The sequence below is a fragment of the Panthera leo genome, chromosome E3, assembly GCF_018350215.1.
Source record: "Panthera leo isolate Ple1 chromosome E3, P.leo_Ple1_pat1.1, whole genome shotgun sequence".
Classification (NCBI taxonomy): domain Eukaryota; kingdom Metazoa; phylum Chordata; class Mammalia; order Carnivora; family Felidae; genus Panthera; species Panthera leo.
The window spans coordinates 28,425,115-28,437,515 of record NC_056694.1 but is presented as its reverse complement, the minus strand read 5'-3'; the positions used below and the strand labels follow the sequence as shown (position 1 = coordinate 28,437,515).

At 50.0% G+C, this 12,401-nt stretch overlaps 1 protein-coding gene across 1 annotated transcript in view; it reads left to right on the top strand.

The window, feature by feature from the left end:
- The first annotated feature begins 5,980 nt into the window (after window positions 1-5,980).
- Window positions 5,981-12,401, top strand: part of ABCC1 (ATP binding cassette subfamily C member 1) — a 139,887-nt gene continuing 133,466 nt past the window's right edge. The window contains exon 1 of the mRNA XM_042921379.1: window positions 5,981-6,040. Coding sequence (XP_042777313.1) covers window positions 5,993-6,040 — 48 coding nt within the window. The 5' untranslated portion in view covers window positions 5,981-5,992. The remainder of the gene's footprint in view (window positions 6,041-12,401) is intronic.

Below are 12,401 nucleotides of genomic sequence, written 5' to 3'. Positions count from 1 at the left end.
TTCATCTAGGAGGAGAGAAGAGCCAATTAAGCGTTTTCAGGTAGTGTTAAATGCTAGCATGAAAATAAAGCAGGTGATGAGTTAGAGGGAGTGGGGTTACTCAGCGTAAGTTAATTAGGGAAAGCCTCTGGGAGGAGGTGACTTTTGAGCCCTGAGGGGAAGCCAGGGTCACTTGAAGATCTGGGGGAAGAAGGCTCCAGGCAGAGGGCTTAGCAGGAGTTGAAGGCAGGAGGTGGGAATGAGCTTGGCGTGTTCAAGAGACAGAAAGCCCTCCATGTGGCTGCTGAACAGGGACTGAGGACAAAGAGGTATAAGATGACGTTGGAGATGGCCAGGGGCTTGGTCACACGGGGCCTCGTAGGATTTTTTTTTTAACTGCTCTATTTTGCTTCTTTTATTCTAATTTCTTTTATTGTGGCAAAATACACACAACAAAATACTTATTTATTTTTGAGAGAGAGACAGAGTGGGCGAGGGGCAGAAAGACAGGGAGACACAGAATCCGAAGCAGGCTCCAGGCTCTGAGCTGTCAGCACAGAGCCCAACGTGGGGCTGGAACTCACGAACTTGCAGATCATGACCTGAGCCACAATCGGATGCTCAAGCAGCTGAGCCACCCAGGTGACCCCAAGCATCTTAAGCGTTTTTTAAGGGGACGTTTCTGTGGCATTAAGCACGTCCACACTGTTGGGCAGATCTTACCACGTCCATCCCCAGCGTGCTCTCCTCTTGCAGAACTCCAAGTTCACATCCATTAAACACGACCTCCCCACTTCTCCCCTCCCCGCAGCCCCTGCCAACCACCATTCTACTCTTCATCCCCATGAATTTGAATACTCTGAGAACTCACACCGTATGGCCCTTCTTTGACTGCCTTATCTCATTTAGCACAGCATCTTCAAGGCTCAGAGTTTGTAGCCTGTGTCAAAATTTCTTTCGTTTTTAAGGCTGAGCCATTTTCCATCGTATGCAGAGGCCACATTTGCTTTATTCATCAGTGGGCAGACACTTGGATGGCTTCCATTGCTTGGCTCTCGGGAATAATGATGCTATCAACTTAGGGTGCAAATATCTGTTTGGGTCCCTGCGTTCAATTCTTGTGGGTGCCGACCCAGAAACGGAATTGCTGGATCGTATCTGGTCGGGTTGTGGACTAAGCATGGTGGGGAGGCCATTGCAGGTTCTGTGCGGGGGGGAGGGGGGGCGGTGTGTAGCTGCCTTGCTTTTAACAGGACCCCTCTGGCTGCTGATGGCAGTGGGAAGGGGCAGGCACAGGACACCAGGAAGGAGGCTGGTGTAGCAGTTCCCGAGAGCGACAGCAATGGCTGGTACCTTCCAGTGTGGCTGGGGAGGCCTCCGTGGAGCAAATGAGTAATTAAATGGTTGCAAATAGTGACAAGTACTGTAAAATAAACCGACAGGAACAGGGTGCTAGGATTCAGGGAGAACTAAAAAGGATCTCTTGGGCATTCTTGTCGGCTGGATTCACTGAATCACGTACTAGCAAAGGGGCTGGTGCTTGAAATCTCCATCCTGCATTTTCATCACCCTTTATTTTGTAGGCTGTCCATTGGGTGGGTTTGGCTCAGGGCCCAGAGCCTCTTGGTCTAGGGTGTTTCTTAATTGTACAAGGGCTGAAGATGGGGAGGAAGGGGACAGAGAAGAGAAGGGAAGGCCTTCGGGTCTGTGGCTGCAGGAGAAGCACGGGGAGGGCCTTGGCAGGTCAGATCAGGGCTGGGCCTTGTCTTTGCCACATCCCAGCTATGGAACCTTGACCATTACCTTGCCTGTTCCTGGAAAGTGGTATGCTCGTTATTTATTACTCATATTTAGCATTTATTCATTCTCTATTTAAAATTTCTGCATGAGGTGTAACTTTTCTAGAGCAAAGTACAACCACCTTGAGTGTCCAGCTCAGCGAATTTTAAAATGTGTATATGGAAACCATGTAACTACCACCAAACCCAGTTACAGAACTTTACCAGCTACTGAGGAGTTTCTCTTGTATCCCTTCCTAATCAATACCCCCTTCACACGTAACCATTATTCTGACTCTAATCAAAATCTATTAGTTGTGGGGCGCCTGGGTGGCTCAGTCAGTTGCGTGTCTGACTTCGGCTTAGGCCATGATCTCACGGTTCGTGGGTTCGAGCCCCCCATCAGCCTTCCTGCCATCAGCACAGAGTCTGCTTCAGAGTCTCTGTCCCCCTCTCTCTCTGCCCCTCCCCTGCTCATGCTCTCTCAAAGATAAAAATAAACATTAAAAAAAAAAAACATTTAAAATCTATTAGCGGTGACTGTGTTTGATCCTCCTATAAATGGTGTTGTGAACAAATGTACTCTTTTGTGCCTAGCCTTTTCTGCTCCTTCCTGCGTTTGGTGAGATTCCATTCTTTCTTTCTGTTATATGTGTTAGCAGTTTGATTCTTTTCTAATTTTTAAGATTTTTGAAGTTTATTTATTTATTTTGAGAAAGAGAGAAAGCCAGGGAAGGGCAGAGAGAGGGGGAGAGAGAGAGAGAATCAGGGAGAGAGAGTTCGGGGCTCGAACCCATGAACTGGGAGATCATGACCCCAGCTGAAATGAAGAGTCAGACGCTTAACCAACTGAGCCACCCAGGCACCCCAGCTGTCTGAGTCTTTTTTTTTTTTTTTTTTTGGCTGTGTAGTGATCTATTGTGTGCGTAGGCCACAATTCATTCACCCTTTTGACTACGGATGGGCCACTCAGTGACAGCTAGTTTTGGGCTTTTTGAACAAAGCTCTTATGAACATTTTTTATAGATGTTTTTCAGTGAACATAAGCACTCCCATCTCCCAGAAAGCAGTGGAGTTGCTGTGCCCCTGTGTAATCCTATGTTTAGCTTCAGCAGAAATTATCTAGCAGCTTTCCAAAGTGGTTGAACCAATGTCCATCCCCGCTAACAGAGGAGTTTTACTTCCGTATCTTTGCTGAAGCTTGGTATTTTCATTTCTGTCACTCTGATAAATTGTAATGGCTGGGTTTGGGTTTGTTTTGTTTCTTGTTTTTTGGGTTTTTTTTTTGCATTTCCCTGATGATGTTAAGAACCGTTTCATATGTTTGCTTAATCAACATCTGTTGAAAGAATTAATGAACAAAACGTTCGTACAAAAAAGGAAAATGTCCGTCTTGCCCCACTTGAAACCAACAGTGGCTCCCCATTGCTCTTAGGGCCAAGCTGAACCCCCCACCCCCACCCCCCGGTTGACCAAAAAGATCCTGCAAGCCTTCTGATCTGTCTTGCCCCAGATGGGTCCCATCTGCTTCACTCTCTGGATTCCTGCCACCCAGACCGTCTTCTAGTTCTACTGAGGGCCTGCTCTGTCCTGTTCCATGGCTTTTCCATAAGCTGTTTTCTGCAGCCTGGAACACAATCCAGGCCCAAGACCGGACTCATGGCTTGCATGTCGGTGCATAAACTCCTTCCCCCCAGAAGCCTTCCTTGACTTCCACTGCCAGCAGGCCGGGGCCCTCGTTGGCCCTCTTCCACTTTTTCTTCCCAGCTTCTACCAAAGCTGTAAATAGCCTTTGCTGTATGTGATTATTTGATTAACCTGCCCTCCTACCATAAAAAATACTTTAAAAAACCCCCAACACTTTGGGGGCACTCTGAGACTCAGTGAGTAGAGCATCTGACTCTTGATCTTGGGGTCATGAATTCGAGCCCCATGTTGGGTTTAAAGATAAAAAAATCAAACAACAACAACAAAAAACCCAACCCTAAGACTGCGAACTGCATAGGAACAGCAACTTTCTCTCGTTCCTAGCAAGCCCTGGCGTATAATAGATGCTCAATAAGTATTCGTTAGATGTATAAATCTCAAAGCAACCAGCCAAGGAGCATTATCACTTGAAAGAAATTATCCCTTAAAAACTCACCCTGAGGGGAGCCTCGGCCAATAAAAAAATCACAGAAACCAATCCTATCTCCCTAAGTCCTTGGCAGGGGTGGGGGTGGGGGGGATGTCTCACATTCAATCACCATTCCTGTTTTATTTGGTGCAGCTGGTGTGTGTGTGTGTGTGTGTGTGATGGAAACTATACATCAGGCAAAGGATTAAGGGGGAGAGAAGGAAGGAAAGGCATTGCTGGTGTCACAGTGAAAGCTTAGACACTCAGGCCCCAGTCCCAGCTCCTCTGTCACTAACTACATGTACATTAAACAGTGCTGAGGCAGTATGGCAAAATGGTCAGCGTTACGGATTCCTTCCTTCCCGGTCTGCCTGAGTTCAAAGAGTGGTTTGTAGCCCTACTGTCTCCGTAATCCCTGACAAATCACTCTGCCTCTCTGGGGCTCAGTTTCCTCAACCACAAAATGGGGATCATGATAATAATACTAACTTCATGGGGTTGTTGTGAGCATTTAAGTTAATTCATGTTCATTGCTAAGAACATGCCTTTAGGAAGTCCCATGACTGTGAATGCCTGTTAATTATCACTACAGGTGGTTCCAGACTTAAATGATGGCTTGACTTACAATTTTTTGATTTCACGATGGGGTGAAAACTATATGCATTCTGTAGAAACTGGACTTGGAATTTTGAATTTGGATCTTGTCCCAGGCTAGCGATATGCCCTATGATACTTTCTCACCATGCAGCAAGCTGTAGCTCCCAGTTGGTCACATAATCAAGAGCAGTTAAAGTTGATTAACAACCATTCTGTTTTTCAGTTTCAGTACAATATTCAACAAATTACGGGACATATTCAACACTTTATTACAAAGTAGGCTTTGTGTTAGATCTGATTTTGCCCAGCTGTAGGCTAATGTATGTGTTCTTAGTACATTTAAGGTGGGCTAGGCTAAGCTGTGATATTCTGTACCTTAGATACACTAAATGCATTTTCTTTTTTTTTTTTTAATGTTTATTTAATTTTGAGAGAGAGAGAGAGAAAGAGAGAGAGAGTACAAGCAGGGGAGGGCCGAGAGAGGGAGACAGAGGATCCAAAGCGGGCTCTGCTCTGACAGCAGAGAGCCCAATGTGGGGCTCAAACTCATGAAGCCAAGATCATGAACCGAACATCATGACAAGAGCCAAAGTTGGCCACTTAACGGACTGAACCACCCAGGTGCCCCCTAAATGCATTTTCAACATAGGATATTTTCAACCTAACATGGGTTTGCCCCATGTAACCCCCACCTGAGTTGAGGAAGATATGTCTCCAGGCCTCAGTTTACCTCTAAGAGGATCAAAAACCTGGTTATTTGAGTGCTGCTAAAGATGATGGAGAAAATGGCAAGGTGCTTTCTACCTATGTGGGGGATGACAACGGTTTGGGATGGAGACTGGAGTCTTCCCACCATGACCCCTCTGGCGCAGATGGGTCATGGGTTCAGATCCCACTTGTGCCGTTGGCAGCTGTGTGACCTTGGGCAAGTCACTTCACCTCTCTGGGCCTCAGTTTCTCCATCTGTGAAGGGTAGACCAATGAGCGTATCCACCTCCTACTGTCTCTGTCCTCTGTATCAGCTCTGGACTCAGCTGGCGGGGCTGACCCGGCGACCCTGGAGAAGTCATTCAACCTCTGGGCTCCTAGTAAGGATCCAATGAGGATACAGCTAAGCCGTTTGGCACTGTCCTGGCTGGCGGAGGGCTCAGTACCTGTTTTCTCCTGGCGATACTATTACCGTTGCTGTCGCCGTCGCCACCGCGGGATTGGAAAACGGGTCGCAAGGTCCGGCCGCAGGGGTCCCCGCAGCTCCTGGAGGACACACACCCCCGCCCGGGTCCCGGCCGGGGTGGGCGCCGAGGGGCGCAGCGTAGCCCGCCGGCACCCCGCGGCTGGAGGCGAGCCGGGCGCAGGGGCGGGGCGGGGCGGGGCGCCGCATCCCCGTGACGCGCCGGCCAACCAGGCGGCGTTGCGGCCCCGGGCCCGCTCCGCCGCCGCCTCCCGCCCTCTTGCCGCCGCCGCCGCCGCCAGCAGCAGCCGCCAGCAGCCGGGCCCGTCCGCCCGCCCGCCCGCCCGCCGCATGGCGCTCCGGGGCTTCTGCAGCGCCGATGGCTCCGACCCCTTCTGGGTACGTGCTCCGCGGCCGCCCGGGCAGCGTGGGACCGCTGGGAGGGGGCGGCCGCCGGCTGGGAGGCCGGCCCGCGAGGGGAAGCGCCGGGCGGGCCGGGCCGGGCCGGGCCCGCAGCCCCCGCGGCCCCCCGCGGCCGCCCGGTGCCGCCTCGTCCGCTCCGCAGCCGGCCCGGGGGTCCCGCGCCGGGCGCCGCCGATGGGAGCGGAGCGGAGGGGCGGGGGGACCTGGGCAGCTCAGCTCCCGGGAACGGGGCAGGGGCTGTGCATGTGCCCGGCTCCGGGGCTTTAGGGGAAACGTTAGGGGCCAGAGCTTGGGGGACAGGGCTTCCTGCTTTGCGGTTGCCCCTGCAATTAAAAATAACCTTCCGCGGGAGGGGACGCCAGGGATTGGGGTGGGGGGGAGGGCGGCGGCACAGGGGGTGGTTTCCCGGCTTAAGTTCTCCCATGTCTTTTGTGGATTGGGGTCCCCCCTTTCACCAAGAACGCCCCATTCCCAAAGGGCTGAGCTGGGAAGAGGCTCGGGCTGGAGGAAGGGATGTTTGCCCCTTCCCTGGTTGTGCTGCATCAACATTACGCTCCTGTGGTTACGTATTTTTGCCATCTTTTACTTTCTGTCTGCTTAATTACTATAGGGGGGTTTGGGGAAACGGGAAGGATATGGGAAGTTTGGGGAACAGCCAGGAAAGAAGGTAGGGCTGTCCCCCGCTGCCTCACCGGGCCCTTCTGTCAGGTTTGGGGTGCAGGGCCGTCCCACCTCTGTAATGTGAGGCTCCTGTCTGTGGGGATGCACGTGGCTTTTTCCCTGGCAAGTTTTCCTCTGCATGCTCAGTGCTGGCCTGGCTCCTGAGTTCCCTTTCTGTGGTTTAATCCCCACTGTCTTGGGCTTTAGCTTCCCTCTAATGCGATTTACCTCTTTGTTCCAGGAGGGCACGTCTGTGGCACACTCTCTTGATTATTGGGAAACACAGTAGGAGAACCTGGACAGGATAGTTTTGTTTTCCCTCTTTTGTCTTGGATTCAGGAGAGAGAAACAGCCTTGGCTCTTAGGAGCTGGTGATTAGCATCCAAAAATACCTCCTTGTTCTGTTTTGTGGCCCTTCCCTTGCCTGCTGCCTTTGTAGTGTTGAAAAAGTCATCCTTGAGGGCCCCAGGGGAAGGCTTTGTTTGGGGGGGGGGGTGTCGTTTGGTAGAACAATCAAATACACCTTAGTACATCTCCCAGATTTCAGGCTGATAGGATGAGAGATTGACTCTAGGGCTGGGAATCTGACAGATAACTTTTGCATTCGGGGTCTGGGGGACTGGAGGACAGAGCATTTGCAAAGTAGGACTCCGTTTGGAAAACCTGTGGAATCCCTGTTCCCTCTGCCAGGTGTAACAGCCGCAAGATTATTTTTGCAAGGATCCAGAGGGAGATCTGGTCTAGTGTTGCTGTGAATTTTGGAGTGCTTCCTTGTTTATTTTCTTATCTTAGATTACACAGGGGAAAAAAAAAATAGGTTGACTGGGAATCACATTTTGCATCAGGATGGACTTTATTAGTGACAACTGGCAGTTGATGGTTAATGAGGTTTTCCAAAGCAAAGTGTGTTTGGGGGTACTCTGTTTATTTAGCTTAAGAAGTTCATCCAGGAAAACCAATTGTGTCTTTTTTTTTTTTTTCCTCTTTCTCTTTGGACTTTTTGCTACAGAAATTACCACATGGTTGTTTTGCTTGGGGCAGGCAATGTATGGCCTTGGTTGCCAGACCCTCCCTTTTTCCGAGTCTTTGCCCTTGCAGACTTTCCTCTGTCCCTTCTTCTGGATTCCTGGATGCCCCAGTTTTGGGTGGGGGAGGGAGGGTTTGGAGCTTGGAAGCAGAGTTTCAAAGCTGGCCACTGCAGCGTGAGAACTTCTAGGTAGCTAGAGAAACCAAATGTAACAGAAAGCAGGTAGTTTCTGTGTTTAAAAAAATTTTTGTTTTTAATGTGTATTCATTTTTGAGAGAGAGGGAGAGCACACGCAAGTGAGCAGGGGAGGGGCAGAGAGAGATGGAGACACAGAATTGGAAGAGGCTCCAGCCTCTGAGCTGTCAGCACAGAGCCCAATGTGGAGCCGGAACCCACAAGATGTGAGATCATGACCTGAGCCGAAGTCGGACGTTTCACCCACGGAGCCACCCAGGCACCCTACTTTCTGTGTTTTCTAGGGCGGCACACTCCAGGCTGGGAGAGGGAAGCCACTTTACTTTTCTGTGCCTCAGTTTCCTCATCTGTAAAATGGGGGCAGGATCCAAAAAAGCCCCAATTCTTAGGGTTGTTTGAAAAGTAAATGAGATCATTTGTATAGGAGGCTCAGCCTGTGCCCCGATTAGAGTCCCTTCTTTCTGAAGGTGAAGTTGTATATTTCTAGTTGCTTGTCCTTCCTGTGGATTCTCATTTTCTTCAGCTGGGGAGGGGGCGGAGGGATGGGGCTGCTGCCTCCCCTTTCCCCCACCCCTTATACTTGGCTTCTCTGTGACCAAGGCCTTGTGTTTCGAAATTAAAGGGACTGGCCCACGTGAGACTCTTATCAGAGCTTTGTTCCTGGGCCACTGCCTGCCTCTGCCCTGTGAACTGAAAAGTCCAGAAGAACCAGAATGTGGAAATGGCCCACGGTGTGGGTTCCAGGGACTTAACCACCTTCACTTAGGCAAATGCTCTGGAGGGAGAGAAGAGGTGCTTCTTTACTCAGATAGGTGCTGGGTTTACCAGCACCAGCTTGTTTTTCCCACCAATGCTGGTAAGAAGGGCTGTTTTGTGGCTGGTGTTTGTATGGTGGTTGGGAATAGGAGTCTCTCCTTGTGGGTAACTTAAAAAAAAATTTTAATAAAATTTAATAAATTTTATATAAATTTATAAATTTATATTTATATATATTATAAAAATTTATAAATTTTAATAAAATTTATAAAAAATTATTAAAACATTTATAAATATATATATTTATAAATTTAATAAAATTTAATAAAATAAAAATATTTATTTATTTTTTGAGAGAGAGAGAGACACACACACACACACACACACACTTGCAGAGTGCAAGTGGGGGAGGGGCAGAAAGAGAGGGAGAGACAGAATCCTAAGCAGGCTCCCGGCTCCGCACTGTCAGCACAGAGCCCGGTATGGGGCTTGAACCCACGAATTGTGAGATCATGACCTGAGCAGAAGTCAGACACTCAGCTGACTGAGCCACCCAGCTGCCCCTCCTTGTGGGTTAATTTTTTAAAAATATTTATTATGTTGCAGACCCAGCATAGAAAAATCGGAAAAATGTCAAAAAGTCGGAGAAACAAATTAGTAAGCAGTGCACTGTGGTGCCTCAGAGCGAGTGCCTGCGTCCCCGGGCTTCAAATCCTGGCTCTGCAGTTTTGGCGAGTGATTTCTCTGCGTGCCTCGGTTTCCCCGTGTGGGAAACGGGGGACAACGCAATACTAAGCAAAGACCGGTGGCCCAAGGATCAAATGAGCAAATCCTTGGCAGTTGCATAGGGTATTGCTGTTGAGTATACAGTTAGCGTCCAGTAATTGTCAGCGGTCCACACCAGCTGGAATTCTCTAGTTAGTTTTTGCTGCTGCACTTGCTGTCGCTGAGAGTGGCTAATAGAAGTAGCAGGTCTGTGTTGCCGTTCATGGAGTCCTGCTCATACTTGGCCCCTGAGCTCCCGTTTGCCGTGGAGAACACACGAAATCCCTGACTATGTGAATAAGCAGCCAAGGGCTGGGAGAAAAGGGAATATTTTAGAAGCCGTTAGAAATTTCTCTTGGGGTGACATCTGGCCTTGGAGTGAGTGTATTTATCTCTTATAGTTCCTCCTGGGTTCACAACAGTCTTTGAACAGCCAAATTGCACCCCTAACCCCCCCCCCCCCCGCCCCAAGTTTTCTGTAGGTTTTCAGACCGATCCCTTTGCCTTCCTCTACCTTCCTTTGGATTGTTAGAGCCGAAAGGGACCCTGGATGGTCCTCCCCTCACCCCATCCGTTCCTGCAGGAATTCAAAGGCCAGAATGGCGGCATGATGGGCCTGAGGTAAGAAGGCAAATGGCTCTGGGAGGAGAAAGGAGGAACCTTTGAGGGGACAGGGCAGGGCAAGAGCCGATTTGGGGTTCCCGGGCCTTCCCCCAGCTGGACCGGGTCTGTTTGTGATACTTTTGGAGGTGCGTCACCTTTTGAATGTGGTGGGGGATTCAACTTTTAGGAGTAGGTATCACCCCGCCCCGGGAGATGTCTTGTGGGTGGGTATCTCCAACCTGACGTGTCCCAAGCGGGACTTCGGACCCTCCCCATCTCAGTTACCGTCAGCCCCGTCCTCGGAGGCCCAGGCCCCAAACCCGCAGCACCCTTGACCGTCGCCTTCCCTCCCTTGCCACGCCTCCGCTGTTGCCGCTTGCTTCAGAATGTTTCCAAATCTGCCAGCTTCTCACAGCTGGCCGCCACCCCCACCTCATTTGGCCGGAGCCACCGTTGCTCAGCTCACTCCAGGAGTTGAACATTCCCCCCTCACCGCTCTCCCTGCTTCGGTCCTTGACCCCCTACGGTCTAGTCTCACCTCAGCAGCTAGCAGGGTCCTGTTCAAGACGCAGGTCAGGTCTTGTCCCTCTTGTGCATGAAACCCTGCAGTGGCTCCCCACCTCCCTCAGGTAGAAGTGAAAAGGTTTAGACCTACAGGAGTCAGCAGGAGCCCCATCACCTCTCTGACCTCGTCACCTACTACTTTCTGTCTCATTTTGCTCCTGCCACAGTGGTTTCTAGCCTGCCTCAGGGCCTTTGCACTTGTTTCCTTGCCTGGAATGTTCCTTTACCTTCAAATGTTTGGTCACATGTCACCTCAGGCAGCTTTTCTCTAACTCCCTGCCACTTCCTTGTGCCCCCAGTCCTTCTCTGCACTCTGTCCTGTACACGTCCCCACACCCCCTTGAACTAATCTAATACATCAGATATTTTACTTACTTTGTTTATTTTCTGTAAACTCCCACAAACAGGTCAACTCCACAGGGGCAGGTTTTTGTTTTTTGTGGGTTTTTTTTTTTTTTTTTTTTGGCCTGTGTTTATCTCCACGGTACAATGGTGCCTGGGATATAGTAGGTGCCCAGTAAATATTTGTGAAAGGAATAAATGACGCAAAGACTGGAATGGTTCTTGAGCTGGGTTGCAGCGTCTTCCCAGACATCTCTTAGGACAGAATAGTCACTCACCTGTCTGGATTGGATACCCACGGAGACCAAGCCCTCTAGCTTCCACCAATGATGGCATAGACTCTACCTTGCAAGGGTCAGCACTGAGTCTTGCCCCTCCCTCTTGTCCCAGGACTCAGCGCCTCAAACATAAGTAGGCTCAGTCAGCATTTAAATATGAGCGGGCACCTTGGTGGCTCAGTCGGTTCAGCGTCAAGCTACGATCTAACGGTTCTCGAGTTCGAGCCCTGCATCGGGCTCTCTGCTGTCCACACAGAGCCTGCGTTGGATCCTCTGTCCCTTTCGTACTCTTCTCTTACCCCATTTGCTCACATGCACTCGCTCTCTCGCAAAAGTAAACATTAAAAATAAATAAGAGTGTCTGAGGTACGGGTTTCAAACAGGGGATCAGATCTAGTCCACCAGTGTGCTGCTTTGGCCTTATTTTAATTGTGGATTACTTGTAATCGCTACTGTTTACTGATTGAAAGAGTTCACGGAAAAATGTGGATTCCTGACTTCTGACAAATCAGGAGATCTGATAAACGGGAAGGGGGGGGAGGGTGCATTTGTACATGGTTGTGGTCACTGGGGGCGGTGGGGAGAGGGCAGGCTGCCCTCCCTGGAACAGACCTCTGCTGGCCCCCGTTTGCTGCAAGCCCTCCTCCTCCTTGAGCCCAGCGTCCGTCCCTGGCTGTTTTTCATTGTGTTTCCTCACCCTGTCTGCTTCCTTCACTGAGACAACTCACCTGGCACTGGTAGCCTTGAAGCCCAAGCTCTTGGTGAAATGCCTGGGGTCCATCTGATTGGTTATTTAATGGTGCAGAGACCCCTGGCTTTATCAAGGTCATGTCTGCTGGAGGGGGGCGGATAAACTCATTGCCATTGATGCCCGAGGCATTTGAAACCAGCCTCTCGTGTCGTATGTTGGCTCTAGATTCTCATGGTGGGATGAGGTCTAGCTGTTATTATCATATCTTAATGGTTAGTAAACCTCTAGCCCATCAAAACTTGTCTGAACATTTTGCAAAGAGAAAGCGCTAATAAAAGGATTTGGAAGAATGACAAGGACTCGAACATCCTGAGGCAGGTGTTTCCCCCAGCCTGGCGTGGAAACTGGGACAGCGTCTCCCGATGGCGGTAGTGAACCTATACTTAGCTCTGGAGG